Source organism: Agelaius phoeniceus, chromosome 4 (genome assembly GCF_051311805.1).
Source record: "Agelaius phoeniceus isolate bAgePho1 chromosome 4, bAgePho1.hap1, whole genome shotgun sequence".
In the NCBI taxonomy this organism is placed as follows: domain Eukaryota; kingdom Metazoa; phylum Chordata; class Aves; order Passeriformes; family Icteridae; genus Agelaius; species Agelaius phoeniceus.
Window position 1 is genome coordinate 28,069,012 of NC_135268.1, and position 23,446 is coordinate 28,092,457.

Sequence of the window (23,446 nt, forward strand, 5' to 3'; positions counted from 1 at the left end):
AAAAAATCTCTTTTATTGAATAAACCTGGAAAAATACACTTACATTAGATTAAGTCTTTGAAAATACACTATTTGCTATCTAAAGCTTGAGCTAAGTATTGAGTAATTAATATATCCTATTGTTGCAGGTGAAGATAGCCTGACACTCTCAAACCAAGAATTTTGACTGATAGTTTATTTATACTGACAAAATTTACCTCTCTAAAATAAATTATCTCTTGGCTGTTAACCCTTTAAAATAAGCACTGACTTGCCTTTGGGCCAAGACCTGAAGTGACATGCCTAATTGAGGAACTTTTGATTAAAATGAGAATAGTGCACCAAAATGACCAATTATGGTCATTTTCAAGCAGAACGTAGCACAAGGCTGTACCCCAGTGCCTCAGTTTAGAGAGATCCTCTGAGTAGGCAAAGGGCTGAATGCTCCTATCTCATATGAACCTTTGAGTTGGTTTCAAGGAAAATCCACCAAATTTAAGATAAAACTCTAATTTTTAAACAGTTGTTCTTACTTAATTTATGGGCTGATTTTCCTACTTGGGAGAAAATTCTTAGGACAATAGGAATTGTACCTGTTTTGAGAATGAGTGGTCTGTGGAAAAGGGGTCATTTTCTGTTTTGGTTTGGGTTTTTTTTTTCCCCTGTGATTTTTCCCAAAATATGCAAACTCTCAGGTGAATTTAGTCACTTGGCTATGCCAAGAACTGCCTAGTGGGTTTTGCAGCTCTTCCAACAAGAGCAGGTGTGTAACCACCACTATGTAAGAGTTGGTTTAGTGCAGGTGGAGGGAGATCCTCAGGGCCAATTGCTCATCAGAGCTAAAGACATGGCCCAAAGGAAATTGTGCTGTCTTCTTGTTTTAGTTCTAATGTGTTCTGAGCAATCCTATCTCCTGGAGATTTAGACGAGCAGGAAACTGAAAGGGAATTTCTTGACTTGGGAAATATCCTTCTCATGACTAAGGAAAACCACCTAGTGTTCATTACTTTTCTGTGATGAAGTACTTTTAATTCATGTCAGCCTGGTCTGTTTTTCTGCCTCCTTGTCATGTAGGAAAATAATCTGTTGCCCAATAGGTGAATCACACTTTGTGTACAGTAAACTATTACAAATGTACGTATATTTTCAGAAATATAAATATGCAAATAACATCAAGGATCTGAATAACATCACTACTGCTAGTTGAACTACCCAAGACTTAGTTATAAATAGTTTTATCTGTCTAACTGAAATTATTTTTTTTCCCTGGAGCGTCATATGAAGTATAGGGAAACAGTAAGTCATATCTCCATATCTTCCAGCAAACAATGTAGCAAAAAGTAAGGAAGGAAATCTTCTCTTGTCATGATTACATAGCCATGGTCAGTGTTTGATTTAAACATGAAATTTAAGGAGAACTCTGTGCATAGTCATGTTCTGAAATATTTTTCCAGTTCTGAGTTTGTCTGTAAAATATGCTTTTAAAAATCAAGCTGTTTCTCTAAAATATGCTTCCATGGGTATCACTCAAAAGTAGGATACATTTTTTTTCCCACTTGTCTGGTAAATATGGTCATCTTGATTTGTGTTTCTGTCTCTCTGTAAAGGAGATAATTATTGCAGTTATTATCACTTATATTTAGCACATCTGAAAAGAAGGGTACAAATTCAGAAAAAAAAGAGAAATAATTATACAGTTAAATGAATTATTTCTGTTCTTTGTACTTCTTATGTGGCCTTGGCACAGCAAGCCATTTATACCCCACTACCTTGGGGGGTATAAAGGAAATAAGAAAGAAAAAAATAAAGGTAGACAAAACCAATGAAGTAAAACACTTGAAATCTTTTCTGCCCTTTCTAGTTTCGCTGTGTAGGCTATCTAGCAGGTAAAGAACTGATCATGCACAATTTTAAGAAAGCACAGTACCTAGACAGCGCAGCACTTAGAGGCTGCCTCTGGGCGAGGTTACAATGCCAGCAAGAGGAGGCCAGATACAGGATGACTCTGTGTTTGCAATCCAGGGCATATAAATGTGAAAAATGCCTGCTAACAAAGCCTGCAGTACCCTGGGGAATGCAGCTCATGCAGAGTAGAAGTTGTCAAGAAGGTGGTGCAATATTACCATGGTTCCTGCTTCTTTACCTTTCCTAACAAGAATCAGATATACACGGAAGTTTTCACTACAATAAAGTTGCGAGAACTAAAAAGTAGTATCAGGTTGCTGCATCTGGCTTAGCTTTAGAAGTGGAAATATAGTAATGGGATAAATGAAAGGGCCACCCACTATAAAGTGTGGGTGACCAGTATAAGGAAAAAGCACCCCTGCTTTAATGCTTATTTATTCCAAAGGCTGTTACAAAGAAATTGCTCTCAGTCTGATGTAGTGCCAAACACAGGGGATTAAACTTTTTAATGACTTTTTGTTGACCAACATCCAAGACATCGAGGAACAAAAGAAATTCTGTAACTCCACATAAAGAATATTATTTTCAGACAAGAAGAAAGTGCTTGAAAACATAAGTTCAGAAGATAGGATAAAAGGTAGCAGGGAAGAGGATAAATGCATGTCTCAGCAGCAGAACAGTTTATTTTGAGGGTGGAGAACAGATTTAGAGGTAATTCCATGTTAAATGCCAGAATTCAAGGTAATTTCTTGCTAACGATGACTAGAATAGGACAGTGTCCATTTTGGCTGGATTCAGAAATTGTATAGGATTATTTTTCTTTCTTTCTTTCCCCTCTCTTTTTTCTTTCATTTCCTTGGATTAGGTGGAGTTTTTTTCCCTACAAATCGGATATTTTCTGAAATCCTACTGTTCTGTCTCTTTTGTGTTATGGTCCCTAGCATAAAGGAGGCCTTGCTTGAAAATGGAAAGGGGCCCATAAGATTGAGAAGAGGGTGTAGTCAGAGTACAGTGTCTGGAATGAAAGATGGTCCCCCAGTGACTATTGCAGACTGAAACTAAGAGCAGTCTCTACTAACTCAGGGACTGCAGACATAAATGTAGTCTGAAGCCACCCTGTTCTTGCCTCCTGGACTGCATGTGCTCTCTCTCTCTTCTGAGAATTGGGGTCTGGGTTTGTTTGAATTAATAGTGAAGTCATTACACTATGTAAATATGTTAGTCTTCATCTGGTTTTACTCACAAGCTATTCTTGCCTTGCTGTGCTGTTCCTGTTTTCTTGTTTGTGCAAAATTAACCAGGAGCATTTTAAAAGAAAAGGGGGTAAAAGGGTGAATAGTGTTGAAACCTTGATTGCTACGTTATTTACCGCAGGCTGAAGTTTGGTAGGCAGTTCCAACTTAATCATATAATAAGAGTACAATGGCATTTTTAATGGAGCTTTTAGGAATCCTTTCCCTTTGTCATCTTTGGCCTTCTTTGAGTAAACTGTGATAATTTGCCTTAATAGCCTAGAATTACAATTTTTCATTTTTCTCTTACTGAGGAGTCAGCTGAGCAGCAGTATGAGTCTAAGCACTTCACAGAGGTTGCCTGTGCCCTCAGGGGGCTGTAACCAAGTGTTTTCCCAGGACAGCTGGTTTTCTGCAGGTTCTCCCACTGCAGTAAGTACTGCTGGCTCCTCATCCAAGCACAACTGCTCCTAGAATGAGTCAGGATGAGAAGCTACACTCTCATACTGTAATTCTTCTTGGTCCTATGAAAAGGAAAGCCCCAGGCTGCATTATTGACTTGTCCTGTTTGTCAGTCTCACTTGTGCAGACCAATTCTAAAAACTGAAGAAATAATAACTTTTTTTGTTTCTTTCTTTTTCCTTAAAACTCATGGACTTCTGTGGCAATGCCTCTGAATCACCTGTGGTACAAGAGATTGGAAAGTGGGAGCTGGTGCAGGTACCTCAGAGTTGGTTGGTTGTTCTGACATTAAAGCTGGCCTGATGGAATTTCATGTCTGATTTCAATTCTCTGTAGGTGCTTTGGCATTCTCAGCTCCCCTTGCAATGGAGCAGTCACAGCCATCATGTTGCAGAGGGACTCATGTAGAACAGGAAAAGAAGGAAGGTGTTTGGAATATCAGATGTCAGTGGTGGTTTCTGACGCATAGAGAAAGAACTGGGGGTTGGAAGAGGCATATGAGTCAGGTGTTCCCACACAGACGACCATCAGGGAAGGAGACTAATGCTGACATTTAGTAATGATGTTAGATTGTGGTCAGCAGTCTGCCGAGGTGGAGACTGCAGTTCATCCTTCTCAGACATAAGGCATCTGGCTGTCTCTCCATCTGCCACAAACTCATGTTTTCAGGGCTGTCCTTCTAAATATGAGAAGCAGAGAAAGCGCATTTTGAAAAATGGTGTCTTAAATGCTTTGTATTCTGCAATGCAAAGTGTATTCTGTAAGGAATAGCAAAGAGTCATTTCCAGGGTGAGGACTGCAGATGCTGCACAAATGTTTATAACCTGAAAGCATTCTCTCTCCAGGTGGTGTAGCAGACAAAGAAGAGTTTTTGCACTGACTTCAGTAAGACAGGTTTTCCCCCTCGTTTTTCTAGAATTTGTGAATGTTTGAAAGCAAAGGCAGTTTACTTGCTTAGTAGGAATACTACAGAAGGTAAAGCTGTCATCTCATTTTTCTTGCTCTGTATACATGCTTGCAGAGATAGCTCCCAATAAAAGCTCCACCTTGACAGTGTGCCATGATTTGTAGATGTTCAAACCCAGGTGTTGAGCAGTAATTCGCTGCCAGTTTCCAGGAGTGTTATTCTACACCCAACCACATCATCTGAGTATTTCCCTCTGTTTTAATGCCTGGTACTTTAGGAGCCATAGGGTCTGCTAGCTGTTTTCATCTGGATTCTTAGTATTCCAACTGCTCATCCATTGCAGTAAACATGTTGATCAGGAAGCCAGAAGACTCTCATGCTGAAATAGGTGATAAATAGCCAATTAGAGACAAAACTAAAAAGAAAAACTTTCAGAAAAAGAGTGGGGAAAAGGCAGAGGTAAAAGGGCAAGAACAGTCTGCTGAAAAGACTGGACATAGAACAAAGTATGTGTTAACAAACCTTCATTCTTTGAGCAGCCTTTGGTGATGCATTTGAAAATGACATAAAATCAAGACTTGGAGGCTTCCTGTCATATTGATTTAGAGCTACACTGTTGACTTCAAAGATTACCTAACATTGTTTTGATGCTCTGTTGTGATGCTGCTGCTGGTAGTTCACCAAACAACATGAATCAGATACATTGAGACAGACCCTGTAAGATTTGAGGTCAAACTGAATGTTCCCCAAATTTTTGTACCTTCTTTAATCATGTCTTCTGTAAGGTCCCAGTTCTACAGAGCAGGAAGCCACCTTCAAGATCAAGCAGAGTAGGTGTCTCGTAATCTCTCCAAATGTTGAGGAGGAAACACTGCTATGAAATATCATGGTCACAATACCAGGTAGACAGGGAAAAGCTGAGCACCTCTGTATGTACACTGTGCATGGGGCAGGAAACATAGTTTGCTTCCTTTGAGAAAGGAGGATTCTGCAGAGTGATGCCAATATGAACCTAAGGGTGATAATTTGTCTTAAAGAGGGGATAGAATTGGAAAACTCATAGCTGTGCTCCCTCAGGGACAACAATGTATATGCTGTATTCTGGAGCAAGTTTGATGCTGTTCCGTGATAAGCAATGTACATCTGTGCATATTTTGGGCATACTGTGCTGCCCTTTAAGTTACTTGGAAATGTAACTCATTTCTGGTTTTACCTGGTTTTACCGAGGTCAGCTTCCACCTCCTTCACAGTCATTATTTTAAAATTTATAGAAGTATGGTGAGGAATTGAAGGTGAATTAAGTTCAATAAAATTTTAAGGTGGATTATTCTAAAAGTGTTAAACATTTGTGTTTATACTTTTGTGCCACATGTAAAATGCACTAAATTAAGGCAGGTTTAACTGAGATAGTGTCCTCCAGGAAATTTTGCTGATCCACTTGCATTCTTTCAGATTACCTTCCTCCATATGTCTTTCTGAAGCCAAGGCCAGCTTTAAACAGACACTACCTTCTCCCAGTAGGACACTGTCATAATTTGAGAGGAAGTAGGTTTTCTAAGATGATGTGGTCACACCAATGGGTGTTCAGATTTAAATATTAGCACCTAGTGTGGCCACTGAGGACATTGGATACATCTCTGAGAACACAGGGGTTAAAAACAGAGCACTCCTGTGGGAAGCCCTCTTGAGTTTCCGCGAGGGAAGCAGGTCAGACCTCCCCCGGCCCAGCTGCTGGCTGGGCAGGGGAGGGGAAAAGCCGTGCAGCAGGAAGAGGTAGGCCTGACCCCCCAAGGGTGGAAGGGTGGAAGAGAGAGAAGCACCAGGAGGCATTGAGCAGCCCCCCAAGGACACAGAGAGAGAGAGAGAGAGAGAGAGAGCCTGTGCCACCTTGAAATTCGGTATCATGTCCTGGCAGCACAGCCCAGCTTGCAGAGAAGGGGGGGTGCAGTGAGAAGGTGTCTGGCCGCTTGTGGGAGTCCCTGGGTGGGCAGAGCCCAAGTTTTTAACCCCGTTTTAGACAATAAAAACTTTACAGAACATTAACCTTTCCTAGAAGAGAGATAGAGTAGAAGATGAAGAAAGAAATGAGCAAGTGTGATGAAGGTCTGAGCAAGGGAAAGATGTTGGGAGAGAAGAATCTTAAGGGAGAAGAGATGATAGAGTGGTTTTAACTAGACTGTCCTTGTTATAGCCATGGACAGAACCATGTTTCCTGTGACACAGAGACTGCATCTAGGGGGAGGCAATGGCTCAGAGCCAAGAGGGTTCAGTGTTGGTACCCCTCGGCCCCAGGGGGTGAAATCTGGGGGAGACAGGTGTCCCAAAAGTGAGACTGTGCTCTTTTTGGAACGGGACAAAGCATCCTTAAAAGACAACCCTAGAAGCAGCTCTAGTCCATGTTCAGTGGTGAGAGCACTAGACATGAAAAGAAGTCATGATAGCAGATGTTCTCCAAGCGGTGCCACAAGTAACATAAAAACACACGAAGTTTCAACAGTGTTTCCAGGAGAAGCCTATAGCACAAGAAAGACTCCTCTCCTCTTGATGAACTGAGAATTAATTGTCTGAAAAGTAGTGCTAGACCAAGAGCTGAAATTTGGGAGATAGACATATTAGAAATTTAGTGGGGACAAGAGGAAATGTATTTGTAAGGTTTTCATTTTTCCTGTGTGTTCCTTTTTACATATAGTTGTAGTGTAGTTAATAAAGTTTTCTTTATTTCTAAGTGGGGGCCTACTTTGCTTATTCCTGGTCACACCTCACAGCAGAAACCGGAGAGAGTGTATTTTCATGAAGGCACTGGCATTGCGCCAGCGTCAAACTATGACAGACACAAAATGTAGGTAGTTCTGTAAGAGAAGGTGTAGATTTACAGATGTAGAATAGGTTGGAGTGATCTAGATAGTCTAGACCTAAAATGCTTGTTGAAATTCATTATGTGGGCTGAGAGTCACATTGAGTGAGATATCATTTAGGAAAATCTTTGGAGGTCTTTTCCTGTCTGCACTGGGAGAGTCACTGCTAACACTGACCAGTGCTGTGTGAAATAGGGCAGCACAGCTCCCCTGTTTATTTGGAGGTCTCTGAACTCTGTTTCCACCAGATGCAGCTACACACTACCCCTGAGCACAGCTCCCTTCACAACTGCCTAGTGCTTGCAGAACAGGATGTTGTTTTCCATGGCATTATTGTTTGGACAAGGAAAACTTATGAGACGACCCCTGTGAGTCTTGCCTCAGTTGGTTCAGAGGGACCTCAGTGAGGTTTGTTTTCTGGTTGTTAAGATCTGAGTTTTCTTTGGCTCTAGCAAATCATGAGAGCTGGACTACTGCAGGTCATAGAAATGTTCTTTCCCTGGTGGTCTAGCAGTGGATTGAGAATTCCTTTGAAAAATGAATATTTATTGTTTAATAATGTAGGCTTTTGGGACCATTATCCACACAGTTTGAAGGAATGATCTTTGGAAGCTGCAATATATGTATCCATGATGTAGCACTCTGTGAATCAGACCTCATGTAACAGCAGTGTTGTGTTAAATTGAAGAGTTAAAAATAAATTATCTCTAGAAGAAAGTGCTTGTACTGAATCTAGAGGCTGAATATGGCACTTTTCTCTTTAGGTCTGAGAGAGAAATGGGTCAGAGTTATATTAACAAAAACAAGGTTTGGTGAGAAAAATTGAATCATTAAACTTGCTATGGCAACTGAAAGAAGTAAAACTGTTTCATTGCAACTACTGTTAAGTTTTTCTTTTAGGAAGGATCTGTGCCACAGCAGTCACTGAGAGTTGAGAGTTTCTGGTTTCTCAGTCTGAGACAGGATCCATGTCTGGAGCTGTCTGAGAGCACAGCATGATTTCCTCTGTGGGATAAATTAACCATGGCTTTGTGCTTGCACACAGTGAGATCCCTCGCTATCATCTATGCCTCTGCTGAGCTAAGAATAGAAAAAAGCAACATCAGCAGTGCTGTGGGAAAAATACATCACTCCAGATGGCTGCTGATAAAGGCTTTTCTTGTTTGGGATTAATAATAAAATAGTAAATAATGGTAATTTCTCATCCACATCTTAACCTACATGTCTGCTTAGCAGCTAGGAGAAAGTTAGGCTGGAGTCTGTCAAAGGTGGATTTTTCTGGATACACCTGAGAAGCTCTCAGTAAGTAGTTTAGTTGCCTTGCAGGGAAAAAGACAACCCATAAAGAGCTGGGAGTTTGCTTTGTTTGTTGGTTATTAAAAGGCTTTGAATTACCCTCTTAGCCCCTCCATTCTGCTTTATCACATTGTATCCTGTGAGATCATGTTAGGATTTCTCTCAGACTTCTTAGAGAATCTTCACTCTGTCTCCAAAGAGGCGAGTAGGACGAATCCCACATGTGATGTATTCATTTAGCTCTACAGGCCACATGTTGCATACAACTGTCCCACCAATGTTGATCTGTTAAAAGCCAAAACAAATTTGAGACCCAACTCAGAATCAGGCCCAACTGGGGAGCCAAACAATGACTTGCATTCTTTGTAGTTAGTCTTGACAGCAGGCTACTTGGTTAAAGCATATGTTTGCATTTCCTAATTTATTGGCATGCTTTTAATTTGGATTACTAATTCTTCAGAGAAAGAGAAAAGAAAAAGAAAACATGGCACCCCTGTGGCTATTTCATATGTTTGCTCCATGGGGATCAAGTCCTTTCTCTGAAAGATAGTTCTGTCCTGTCCGAAGCAGGATGGGAAGGAGAGATTCTCACCATGATTGAGCCAGTTGGTTGCTTCATTGTGCCTGATGGCTTTGGAATATTAAGCAATATGCCCAAGACTAAAGGCAAACAAGCTCTTTTGTTCATCTCTCAAGTGGAGGTTGGAAACTCTGTCCTCTTGCCTATAGTTCAAGACAGTTTTGATCATCTAGCCAGCATATTGGCTACAGAGAGTTCAGCTTCCATCTCCTTCACAGTCATTATTTTAAAATGTATGGAAGCATGATTAATTGAAATGGAGAAAATAACTTTTTTTTCCTTAAGTAACAAGTGAGTAATAAACTGAGTTGCAGTACCAATTCATTTGTGGCAACCAGTCTCACAGACATTGTATAAATATAAAAGATTGTGTAGATGTGATATAGAAGAGATTTTGACAGCAGAAGATGTCTGTAGTATGTGGTAGCACAGCCTAGTGGCACAGGCATTTGCACAGGATATTAATAAATAGGGATAATATGTACAAAACTGAGTGAAAGCCTAAATTAGTATTCTGACATATGGGTACCAGGGAAGCAATTCCTGGGTTAATATATGTGTCCATTTCCTTGGGTCCCTTGTCTCACCTTTGAGAGACATATATAGCTACTGCCTCATTGCCAAGTGAGAGAAGATGATGAAGGACTGACCTGGGAGCTCTGGAGAGCTCTCACTTCCTGGTTGTACGACTGGTTGTAGCTTTTCTCCTCTTCTTCCACTCAGTCCCTACTATAATCAGGGAATGATAGCATGGACCAAATCTGTCAGAGTATGCAGAACAATACATGCAGAGGTACTGTCATTTCAGTGGTACGTGAGATTCATCTGTCTCACTGAGTGCTGCTTGGCATCCGCAGTGAAAGGCTAATGGACAACCTCCATGCTGTTTCTTCTGCTGGGAGGGGTAGTAGCCATGATTTTCTGCCAGGACTGACTCTGCACTTGGATTTTATGATGTGTTTTTTAAGAAAAGTTAATTGCTTCTGGGGGAATCACTACTGATATCTTTTCCATCAAAACACCTATTTGGGCACGGCTCCTGTCAGCGTTGAAGGCGGGTCTGAAGCCAGCAGTGTCTCAACTGCTTGTGCTGGATAAGTGATGACACAGTCCAGGTAAAAATGCCAGTGGCTCTTCTGCCTTTCACTGACTCGTGATTATCTAATACGGTGTGGAGTACTTCAGCATAAAAACAAATGAAACATCCTAATACGAGCAGATGAGAGCCTGGTGATTAAGACACTGGCTGGGAATATGGTCTTCAAATATTTGCTGGAGGCCATGTTGAAATTCAAGACATTATCTCCCAAAGCTCAATAAAGTATGTTTGCCATCAGTCTTCTCACCCTTCAGCACATTACAGCGTCTGTCTTACTCTTCCCCCTGGAGTACTTCTCCATTACGTTTTATAGTGCCAGACAGAGAGACTCAAACTGTTTGACTTCTTAGCACAACAATCTCACCACTTAATATTGCTACAGCTTGCAGTGAAACTCTGTGGTACCTATAAAATATGCGTGATAGCAAATGACTCCAGCAAAAATATCAAGAAAGTGTCATTGCACTGAGAAAAGGGGCTAAGAGCTTCTGTCAGAAGGAGAAAGACAAAGGTAAGCATAAACCTCACTGCTGCATGGTTCTCAAATCATGGGAATGACATTACCCACTTAGCCACAAAATGTAGACAATCAGTTCCTTACCCAGCCTTCCTGGGAAGTTAATATAAAAAGGAAGATCTTAGTGCTTGGAACGACATGTTCAACTATAAAAATCCCCAAATTTTGTCCTCTATCCTCTGCATAATTTTCCTTGAGTATTCTATCATGCATTCATGAAATTTTGAATATAAATTCAGAAGAGAAAAGAGAAAAGTTTAAAATCTCAGTATTGTTGTGACTTGACTGGTAAGGGTTAGTCTTGGTGGACTGATGCAGGTGACATTTTGGTGCAGCACAAGCAACATCCATTTCAACATCTAGCCTGAATCCCCCAACATTGCAAAAATGCCTTTGCTGTACAGTTTTGGACAAGTAATCAACAGTGTCTTTTATACAAGGATACAAAACTAATTGGAATGGCTTAGGAAAAACCATGTCAGTAAACAATGCTCTTAATCAGAAAACACATTCTGAAAATGTGACTCATTATCACAGGCACATCTAGTTCATGTCATGCTACGGGTGACTTGATTGCCTGCAAGCGGGATAAAAAAATAAGATTGTTTAAATGCAGCTTCAGAGAGGGCTATGTATTTTATCTCAGTTTCATCTGGTTTCCCATGCTATCAAAGCTGTGTTTAGTGGATGGAGATTTACAACCAGAAAATGATACATGTAGCTGAAGAATGTGAAGGGATGATGTGCCTTATAGAATTAGTTATCATTGCTGGGGAAGTAGAGCTGGTTTACAGCTTGCTTCTTCCCTCTCCATCTGGGACTGATCTGTGTCTTTGTGTTGTATATAGGAAATGTTCTCTACAATTCTCTGAACGTAAAGACTCTGTTCCAGGCACCGTGGTGCAGGAGATTTTGGAAACCTTGACTTATACATAGATAATAGTTAACATGCACGTTTTTACAAGTATGTTTTCTCTACCCTGTATTTTAAAGAAGTGTACCTAGATTGACTCAACTGACAATAAAGGAATAATTATGGATGCATTTCCCTCCTGCTAGCCAAGGCTAAGTACACAATATGTTATTTTATTTTTCTGTTTCTATAATGAATGCTACACAGCAATAGGAATCACTCTGCTGAGAGCAGGAATTATGTCTATTCTAATGAATGTCTAGTGACTAGGAAACAGACCCAAGGCTATATAGGCATTTTTGTTTCAAGGTCCTGTGATTGATAGCCAGGCTATAAATGGATTGTGACTTTGGCAGATCAAAATAGTTGGTGGCAGCAGGCATTTGCAAGAGGGTTTCTTGTATGGCTGGCTGGTCGCTGGTTGTTTGAGTGGACCTTTTAGTTATTATCTAAGCTACATGTAACAGTCTTATTTTTTGATGTGCTGCAGTCATTTGCCTTAGGTAGGTCAGTTTTGGCTTATCGTAATTCAGAAGTATTATTTTTATTTAGGAATGGGCTCTAGATTGGGAAGAAAGGCTGGGTTCTGTTGATTTTCCTAGCAATTTTTGAAGTTTTCTTTTGTTACTTTCACCATTCTCAAGGACAGAGTGTAGAGCTGACAATTAGATGCATATCTTAAAATGTCTTTTTCATGTCACTCAGCTTAAAAGCCAAAAGTAAAACAATCACTAGATATGGTATGTGAGAGCATTCATTAGCACCATTCAGGATCAGGGAACTCTTTTTTTTAGGAAGCTATTTGAGGAACCAAAATAAAACTGCAAGTAGGCTTCTTGCTGACAAGTTGCAGGTGTATGCCACATGCCCATATTGGAAAAAAGATGCGGTTATGAAGGTCTTGATGACAGACAGGGGTCTAAAATGCCTTCATCTCCAGATTTTAGCCAGTCCATCTGTTTCTTATTTGCATTTCCTCCAGCTAGCAGAGTTAGTATTTTCCAAACTCAGTATAACCATGCACAAATCTATATAAAATCGCTTTATTTTTGCATTGTAAGATCCATAGGTTAGTAAGGTACAATTTAAATAAGGAAAGTCTTACTTTTATGGTAACTATATAATAAATTTTAAGTCAGTTTTATTTATTAGTTTTGGAAAAATGAGGGACAGGAGTGATGAGATTGAGGAAAGAGCACTTTAGCTCCACTTTGCTAGAATAAGTAGAATCTGCTTATGCCTTAAGAGTACCAAAAAGGTATTTCTATTTATCTCTTATTGGTACTTCTAGCTTAAAAGATCTGGCCTTTGATTTCATCCTCTTGAGGAAATGTCCATTCTTAAGGCTAAAAGACTTCCACATAGTTCAGATTACTCTGAACAGCTGCACCCTGGAAAAATTCTCAAAGGCACATATTCAGAGGGCAGAAGTAATGAGGCAACAGCACTTGGGAAATACCCAGCCAGCACTTTTGGTACTGTAAAGTAAATTTTGACAAACAACTCATGAAGTCACATGAGAAATGGAATAGTTTCCCCTCCCTCTATTGACATGAGAGAAATTAGGTTTTCTTTGAAGACCTCTTGTTTCTTATGTGATTCTCAACAGAATTGCATGAAGATAGATAAACAAGAGTTTCTCCACCTAAAGAAGCAACTTTCAAAGTGGATTCCTAAAGACCTGAGAGAAATATATGTCTTGTTTTCAAAAATTATTACAGTTAAGTAATCCTTCTACACTGGAAATTAGTCAGTTGAGCTTTTTTGTGGGAGGATGAGCAATTAATTGCAAAATCATTTTGAAAAGCAATAGTTTTATTTATTTGAAATACTGAAGAAAATTAGTTGAGGAAATGTAAACATAATTTTCCAGGAAGTGCACAAAATTTATGGTCATCTTTTTTTATTTAAACAAATTCTTCAAGAATAATTTTGAGGAATGGAAAAAAAAATCTATAATTAATTTTACAGGCAGTAAAATTAAATTTAAACAGATAGTATAGTTGTAGCTGTGTGGGAGCCAGCAGAAAGCATCCTGGAATGTGGCAGTGTGTATTATTGTGTCTCTTTCAAGAATCTTCTCTTTTCCTTTTGTAGGAACAAAGTTTTCTTTATCTTTATGGGAGAATGCAGTGCTTTTGCTTTTGCTTTTTCCTTTTTAAAGTCTGTTTTCCTGTGAGGTAATGCTGGTTTTGATGAATAGAGAAGAATTTTATACCCATGTATCTGCTTCTAGGGAATTATACGTGCAAGATATTTTGTGCTCTGTAGTACATTCCATACTGCATACCACAGGGTGTGGTTTAGCAGGTGGCAAGTATAAGGAGTATACTGAGACCAGAAGGGAATGAAAGGTTATCAAAGTGAAATGCTGACCAGTGACGTTTGGTCACTTCCAAGGAGTCCCACTGGTGTGGGCCAGGGATGAGTGCTGCAGTTACAGACATTTCAATGAGTGTGATGCAGATACTCATGGTGACAACACTGAGCTTATTATTGGTAATAAATCAGTGTGTTTGACAACTGCCAAAGGAAGAATGCCTCCTCAGAGTTTAAAATTAAATGTTACCTTTTGGTGGGTGTGTTTCAGTATTGTTATTGGCTTTCATGGCTGTATTGTTTGTTCATTGTGGAGTTTTAAGCTCTTGCCTATGAATCAGATCCCTGAATCCACAAAAATATGAATTCTCTTGTGCCCATATACGTTTGAAGATGAAACCATGAGCAAGCATCTCTTATTCTTTATGGAATGACCAGCAGTTGTGTGAACTTAAAGATTGCTTTGTGGCTGCAGTGGAGCACCCCTAGTTGCATCTCCTAGCCCTGTGAATTGTTACCTCAGCTACTGTTTTATTTTGGAGGTTTCAGTGGCAGTTTGTTTTCTTGTATTTTGTTTGTTTGCTTGTTTTGTTTTTTGTTTTTCTAACAGGCTGCATCCATTCCTTGTGCAAAGGCGTGCCTCACTGTAGACCTTTCTGTTCCCCTCCAGGCCTATCCCTGCAGTAACGACAAGGAGTGCGAGGTGGGGCGGTACTGCCACAGCCCTCACCAAGCCACGTCCGCGTGCATGGTGTGCCGCAGGAAGAAGAAGCGCTGCCACCGGGACGGGATGTGCTGCCCCGGGAACCGCTGCAACAACGGTACGGTTGCCAGCCCTGGGCTTTCCTGCAGAAAATCAACCTTCTTGACATCGTCTCTTGCTATGAGTGCTCCCAGCAACAGTATTTTTTCCTGGGAAGTAGCTCTTCTTTTTCTAAGCCAAGAAAACTTAATAGTCTGCTTTGATCCACTCTGCCTAATTTTCTTTAATAGTATTTCTATGTTTGGGGCTCAGGTATTACCAGTCTTTTCTTATATTTTGTGGTAGAGGAACACAAAAATGCTACCTAAAATCACAGCTCTAAATTCAGTGTGCTTTGATTCACTGGAAGACTGCACAGAAGTCATATTGTAAGGAAGCAAAGGAGACTTAATGAATCCTGAATCTACTCTCCCTGGGGAGGGTTATAACCATACTGTTTGCATTTCCATGGAGACTGGAGAGAGACGTCTGTAAGGAGCTCTCCAGGGGCTCAGGCCATAAAGCCAGCGTGACAGAGAGACTGTCTGACAGTGAGCGAAGCAGAGCTGTGGTAAGGCTAAGTGCCAACAACCAGAGGTGAACGTGTGATTAGAGCTGAGCTTCACTGAGGCCAAACCCTGGTGCTTTCATTATCCTGACCTGGTCAGTACATGTCTCTCAGCTGCTTTTCCTCTTATTCAAATCTTTGAGTGGCTGTCTTTTCCTTGCAGGTATTTGCATACCAGTGACTGAAAGCATCCTTACTCCTCACATCCCTGCTCTAGAAGGGCCACGCAACAAGAAGAATGGTCACTATGCGAGCAAGGACTTGGGATGGCACAACCTGGGGAGGCCCCGATCCAAGCTGTCACACATAAAGGGTAGGATCACATTTGGACTGGACTGCTCTGTTCCTTCATGTCATGAATCTACTGCTGTTAAGATACAGCAGTAGAAACCAGAAATAGGCAGTAATTTCACAGGGAGTGAATGTCTATTGTGAGAGATCACAGCATGACTCAGAAAGTGATGTAATGTCAACCGACAGTTTCTGTGATTGAAACAGCATCTGCTTTCTTCTCTGTATCAGATGTGGACTGACAATCATGTTATCAGTTGTGCAAGACTGCAGACATCCTCCTCTTGTAGCAGCCATGTAATTGAACACTTGTAATTCTGCTTACAATCCTGCAGCTGAATTTCTCCTTACTAAGTCATATGGCAGGTCTCATGAATTACACCCTTGAACCTTCCTAATTAGTATTTTCTCATGTGTTTACATCCTTCAAATAGCCACAGGTGGAAATATCACGTCTCCTTTTGCTCAGTTTCATTTGCATAAGTCTGCACTGAATCTGTAGTTTCACATTTTTCCATGAGATAAAGTAATTTGGTTGCTCTTTTTAGGACATGAAGGCGATCCCTGCCTACGGTCATCAGACTGCATTGAGGGACACTGCTGTGCTCGCCACTTCTGGACCAAAATTTGCAAGCCTGTGTTGCATCAGGGGGAGGTGTGCACCAAACAGCGCAAGAAAGGCTCCCATGGACTGGAGATTTTCCAACGATGTGACTGTGCCAAGGGTTTGTCTTGTAAAGTATGGAAAGATGCGACCTCCTCTTCTAAATCAAGACTTCATGTGTGCCAGAAGATCTGAATGAGGATTGGGAAGATAGTATTGAGTGACTGTGGCTTTATGTGTTTAATGCATTATGGCATGGTGGAAAAGGGGGACTGCAAATGAAAGTGGAGTGGCTAAAGTAACAGTTAGAGTATGAGTAGAAGTCACACCAAATGCATTTCTTTTTGAGCTGGTGGCAAACACAAGTGTAGCTGGAGTTCACCTACCGCGCGGTTCTCCTGTAAATAATTCTCCAGTTTGTGGGAAATGCTAGCATGCAAACAAGTAGAGTGGAAATGAATGTCACTTACCTGTCTGTGTTGTCCCACGATGTTTCAGGGGTTCAGTGTTAGGGCTACAGTGGGTCTACAGCGTGGTAAGGATTTTCTACAGAAATTGTATACATTGTACTCCTATAGGAAGCAGTGCATGCCAGGGAGACTCATCTGTCAACACATTATTGGCCACATTGCAGGTGTGAGGAATGGAAATAAAGTTACTGTGAATGTCCATATGCCCTCGTTATTCAGGGCTGACATTCAGCAAGGAAGCACTCCTGCAGGACAAGAGTGCTATGTTTTCCAGGCCCTTATGAAGAAGGTGAAAACTGGCCATCTCAAAATTTCAAGAGAGCAGCAGTTTACCTAAGAGGAGGCATTTAAACAGGGTTTTGCTTCCTATACATGGGTAAATTGAAATGCTTTATGTAGTTCAATGTCATAGTAAGGCACTTAATTACTTGTATTTTTCTCAGTTTACTGCTAATATGCGTTGGGTTGAACAGATGAAGCAAATATGTGTGCATGCTGAATCCAGAATTATATACAGGCAGTTCCTCATTAGTCCTAAATATACTTTCCTTGCCTAAGCATTCTTGCATTATAGACAATTCCAAAAGAAATAGCAGTGTTGAAATACTGAACATGAAGAGCTTTGAAGTAGTTTCTCTGTTGCTGTTATAATATAATATATTCAACACCTCAGCGTTTGTTGAGGTGTTTCGAGCACAGTGCTACAAACTCAGATTTTTACAGCTTATGGCACTCTGCAGCAGTATAATGGATTTGTTCTCGAGACAGCAGAGAAAAAGGAGGTGGATCTTGTGAGCATCTCCTCTCCTGCAGAAGAGGATGTAAGAAGATGGCATGACCACAAATGACTTGTTAAACATCATGTGATGTCACAGCATACCAGCCTCCAGCATGTATTCAGCCTGAAACTGATGTCCTCTCACTCCAGAGTGTTCTGCCAGGAATGACAGAAGCATGTAGACTGTGGAAACAGCTGCCAACCCTACGTTATTTGTGTACTGGTTAAAAAAGGACAGCCTCTCTCCTGTGACTTGTCTCCCAAGTCTTTTCAAACTTTTAAAATTTTACTTATTTTCAAACTTTTAAGATTTTACTTATTTTCAAATATTACTTTGTATAAACTTTGGTAAAGAGACTGATATTACTTTAAAGAAGTCTGATTCTATAATTGACCTACTGCTAAGTTGTAATTACCCATTTTTAATTACCCATTTTCATGTTCTATGATACAAAGATAAAAAGATACTTTTCTGTTTATTCAGTTCTGCACAACATGGGTAGGCCAGTATGTAGTTTAACTTTGAAGACCACATTACCATTATCTGATACATTTTTCCACCAGTGGGATGCCTTAAAGCTTTAGCTTAGCTACACTACTTGACTCAGCCTTCCTAATTAGGACATAGACCTCAGCTTCATTGCCCTTATCTTTCATAAGACTCTAAAGCACAAGAGTATTTCACACACCTCCTTCCCTACTGGAAACAACTCTTACTCCAGCATTTTCCAACGTCACTGAAACAGGAATAAGGCTCAGAAATTGCAAAATACTAAGAAAGTCCAGGAACCAATTTTACAAGTTTTATTTACACTGACACAGCACATACTCAGAAGAGGAACTCAAGCGCTCTCGTTGCTTCAAGTGCTCACTACACATAAAAGAAAATGAGCAGGGGAGTTGCAGAAATGGGGTCCCAGCATTTTTAGCTCTTCCTATTGGCCTACCCACCATTTTGCTCTTGTAAAACACAGTTATTTGGGATAATTTATTTACAGGAAATGTTTAATGAGATGTATTTTCTTATAGAGATATTTCTTACACAAATCTTTGTAGCAAATATATTTGCAGCCTGTTGAATTTAATGTAGAAAAATGTATAATAAGATTAAATATATTAAATTTCTTTTCACATTCCTCCCCAAGTATCTTACCCATATTCTTTTCCTTACCTGCTGCTTAAGAAGAATAGTTCTTTACAGAAAGACATGCAAATCAATTGAAAAAAACCAATCATGTATCTTAGCTATGCAAGTAAAAACATCTGATTGTACTTATGTCTGTGTGTAGGCTGAGTTCTGGTAAAGAACATGAAGGTCATCTTAAAATCCCCATACATCTTTTCTACAAAACTGGTTTAAGTGACAGCTACCTGTATCCTTCTCTTGGGTTGGTTTAACCCTAAACAATCAAGAATGCATTTTGAAAATAATGCACCTGGTTGTGTCATGTAAAATCAACCAGGTTAAGTGGGAAAGGTATCCAGACACATTTCCTGGATAGTGATACATACCAGAGGGACTCATGCTGGATAAAGGTGGTATTCAAATTACATAGTTGGAGGCTACAGCATGCAAATGCGCTCCTGCAAAATCTATAACTTGCAGTTCTGAAATAGCAACTCACAGCATTCAGCTCTAATAACATGAAACAATCCATGTGACACAACTGCGAATACCGTTAATAAAACCAGCCAAGTTTTGATCCCAGGAAAACTCCTGCAGAGCACAATAAATATTGCAAAATAATGCCTGTGGTTATTGAGCAATGGTCTTGATATCCCTGTTAGATGTTTCTGGTAACCCTTTGCTCCAACAGATGTACATTTGGGGGATGGAATGGTCTCCAAATCACACAAGTGACTGTATAAAATGAAAAAGGTTAGCTACTGTCATTTGCGATATTTGGTTGGTAGGCCTTTGAAAATTCCAACACTTTTAACATCAACATAATGAAATTGTGAGCATTTTCAGAGCCCAATGACTTCAGGAAAGACTGCCAAAGCCTTCAGAGATTTAATCTGTGAACAAAAACAAGAGGCACAGGCAGTTTCTTGCACCCCACAAATGCTGAGCCACATAGCTGAATGGAGTAGCATGCAAGCAGTTTCGAAAGACTGAACTTTGGTTTTTTAGAAGACAGTCAATGTTTTGTGGAAATATACATCAGTTTAAGAATAAAAAAACAGCTACATTTTGGGATAATTGGGATAATTTGCTGTCACTCACTGTGTCACTCATCACGGTAATTAAGAATGAGTTTGGTTCAGTAACGTTTCAGAAATCTGCTGTCATGACACAAGTACACAAGATGTTATTGCTGAACAATTCAAATAATTTTCCTATTAGCCTAGAATAGCCTCAGCAATGCAACATCTCTTTGGAAATGCTTACTAACTTTCCTAAAAATAATTGATTTCTGCTTTGTAACTACATATATTTGATTTACAGTATAAATGTGGGTGTGTATCTATTACTGTACTATTTGCTTTGTCTCATTTTGTTTGCAACATATAGTATTTATGATTTTAAACATTTTTTAATGAAAACAATTAAAATTATTTATCTGCTTCTATAACAACACTTTCAACAGCATACATCCAGCATCTACTACCTAAACCAGAATTCACTGAAATTTAAGCCATCTTCTGCATATTCTGACTTTCCAGCTCATTGTCTCAGCAACAGCAAAAAAAAAAGTCCTCACCAAACACCCAAAAATATCTTGGGCAGAAGCTGAGAAGAGACATTCCTAAACTATTGCTGCCCTCTCTGCTTTTACTTTGGAGCTCTGCATCACCACCCCCACTAGCAAAAGTGCTATCAAAGAAAATTTGTATTTTTCATCCCGTCCAGTTTGCTTTCTTTCTAGGAAAGCCTATTAAGAGAGAGATCCTGAAGGTCAAAACCAGCAGAAACTCATATAACAGAGGCTCTAAGCTCAGGATTTTAAGAGTTTTGAGACCTATCCTCTAACTTTCAAAAATGTAATTGCTAGGAGAATTATGTAATATCAAGACCACGTTTATAAAAAATAAAGAAACCTTGTTCTTTGGGTTGTCAGTCACATGTTCTGAAAATAACTGCCCACAGTGTTGGAGTAAAAACAAACACTTCTTCCTCACCCAAGCAAGCTTACCTGTAGTCCCTGACAAAGGGAAAGCATTTGTTTTGGATTTCTTTTGCTTTGGGCACAGTGTACACAAAGGAATCATTAATTTTGTTTTATAATAAAGTTATGGTTTCTTACCTTGCTTACCAGTCTGAGGTATGATATCTCTCTTTTGCTGCATGAGACAGGAGTGGAGAAACAGAGTTAGCTTCATGGTCTGTGCTGCCTCATTTAAATCCTAGTGTTTCACTGAGGTAAACAAAGACTTTCAGCTCAAGTACCTTATCAGCTAATACAGTTTTTCACATGCTCATCAGTACCAAAGAATGCTTACAGTACAACACACACCCTGTATCCATTCTTACCATTTGTTCAACTTTACCTGGCTTCTCTGAGTTACTGAGAAGCCCCAGATGTCTGCTGCAGCCCCCTCTCACTGCTCTGACAGCTTTCCACAGCCCTGTTTGCGGCAGAAATGCAGGAGGTGAGGGGAAAGCATTGAAAAAGCTGGAGGTGGCAAGGGTGGGAGCCAGCCCAAAGCTTGAAACGGTGGGGACAGGGGGCAAGCTACTTCAAAAAGTGGTTAGATCCTATTGCAGACACTGTGAACATTAATGGTATTCCACACAATAATTAAGAGCGGGGAAAGGCAAATTCCCTCTCTTTGTTCCTGAGCCATGACCCCACAGTACTGACCCAAAGAGGGGAGGCATGTTTTAGTGACTCAGGTCCCTCAAAAGCTGAAGTGTTGAGCCTATTTCCCCTGGAAGTAGTATGCCTCTCACCTTGGTCCTCTGTGTCCAGATCCCAGCAATTCCAGAGGCTTTGGATTCAGGCACATTGTTTGGATAACATTGCTATAGCTCAGAGCCTACCTGTGCAGAGGGATCCTACTGAAAGTCTTTGCAGAAGGAAGGAAGAGGCAAAAGCAAGAGACAACTGCTCTTTACAGAGCTCCAGCTGGTCCTGGATCTGTTATTTTGACCACCACTGATGGGACTGACCCGGATGGATATATAGCATTGGATAGAGCTCGTTGCAAATTTGTTTGTTCTGGCAGCTCCCTGAGTTTTTTTTGGAATTGCTTATTGTTATAGCATGAGTGTCAATTACTTATTTACAGATGTCTGGTACCAATAAACTCTGCTTTTTGCAGTACCAGCTTGCAGCTTGATTTAGAAGTGGTTTGCTGCCTGCCAACTTCCTGAAGCAGAGGAAATAATTTTTTAGAGGAAACTAAGATTTGAATAAGCACAGGGTTGATTTTGTTTAAGTTTTTTTCTTTCATTGTTAGGAAAAAAAATATTTAGAAAAAAAAGAAAAAACCACCATTAACACACAAAGATTTCTTGACACAAATAGTAGTTTTGGAGTCTTTGGCAAAGCTTGTACTGTAATTCTCCACTGCTGTTATCAAAGTTGGCTGAAGAGTAGTTAACAAATCAGAAATGTATACCAGTGTGGTTGCTATGGGATGGTTGTTCCAGTTTTCTATTCCTCATAAGCTATTTATTTCTGAGAGTACCTTATTCAGCAATATTCACTCAAACTTACAAACTTTTTTTTTAAATCAAGTATTAAACATTCAATTATTCAGTACAATTTTAGTTGCAGGGCTCACAAGTATTGTTTCTTTCCTTAGTGAAGGTAATTTTCAATGGAGCCATCAAAGTATATAGATACATTGAAAGTACTGAATGACACAGTGAGTTCTGGAAGAAATTTGCCAGGAATTTTGGAATGCAGCACTCTAATGAATCCAATGACCACCCAAAGCTTTAGAAAAATCCACCTCAAAGTTATTTGGGCAATGTCTTTTTCTCAATATCTGAGCCGTTTTGGATATTGCAACAGTGCTTAAAGGAAAATCTTAATGTATGTGCTCTCAAATGAGAGTTACCTCTTCTGTTTCAAGAAACATTTAACTCTTCTGTGAAGTTCAGAGGAGGGTGATAACTGTGCTTGCCAATGCAGCACACAGATAGGTGGTAATACTGTACATTTGGAGACCTATTGGATGAAGTTATAAAGAATTTTTGATTACTTGAAAGCCAGTGCTCTTTATCCTGGAGCTTCCTTCCAGCCTGTGTGGAGATCAATGGTTACAGAGGGAACATTCTGCAGGTCATAGATGAATTTAATTAGATGAATAGGAATAGAAATTTCATTAGAAATTTTTCAGGACGGCTGTAAATAACTCTGGAGCTAGAGGCCTTCCCTCTGCTACCACAGCTTCCAGTGAGAAGTCAAAATGTATCAAAACCTATTAATTCATCAGATTAATTTTGATTTCTCTGCATCTCTGGATTTTGCCTTTTGGCAGAGTCAGATGTGAAAATGCCAAAATACAATTCTCATACTATCTCCAGCATTTAGAATCTCACAAAATCACGGCATTTATAATCTCACAATAAGTGCCATTGCAGAACTTGTTTCCATGAGATTTGCAGCTCAAAACATTGATCCAAAATGTTCAGAAGCTTTGAAGCAGAATACAGAATTCCTTATGTTTATTCAATTACCAACTCTGAAACATGTGGAGATTCCCATGTTAGAAGCTCTTGTAGAAATGTATCCTAATGTGATTGCAATTGAATACCATATTGTGCAATGCACAATGTACATATTCAAAAAACAGAAAAGATCAAATTAAGAAATTTTCTTTCCACATCTGATGCTGAAAACTAAAAGTCACCCACGACAGAGTGTGAATATTCAGCACTTGTATTGTACAGGGACTATACTAATGATTCAAACCAAAAATACAGAAGTGTGTTAGCACAACTCACTTGAATGCTAGAGTGACACCAAGACTGCAA

General features: G+C 39.8%; 1 protein-coding gene across 1 annotated transcript in view; it reads left to right on the forward strand.

Annotated features, from left to right (window-relative positions):
- The window catches only part of DKK2 (dickkopf Wnt signaling pathway inhibitor 2), a 42,601-nt gene extending 21,832 nt beyond the window's left edge, over positions 1–20,769 (forward strand). Inside the window, exons 2-4 of the mRNA XM_077177167.1 lie at positions 14,735–14,885; positions 15,538–15,687; positions 16,214–20,769. Coding sequence (XP_077033282.1) covers positions 14,735–14,885; positions 15,538–15,687; positions 16,214–16,464 — 552 coding nt within the window. The 3' untranslated portion in view covers positions 16,465–20,769. The remainder of the gene's footprint in view (positions 1–14,734; positions 14,886–15,537; positions 15,688–16,213) is intronic.
- The last annotated feature ends 2,677 nt before the right edge of the window (positions 20,770–23,446 follow it).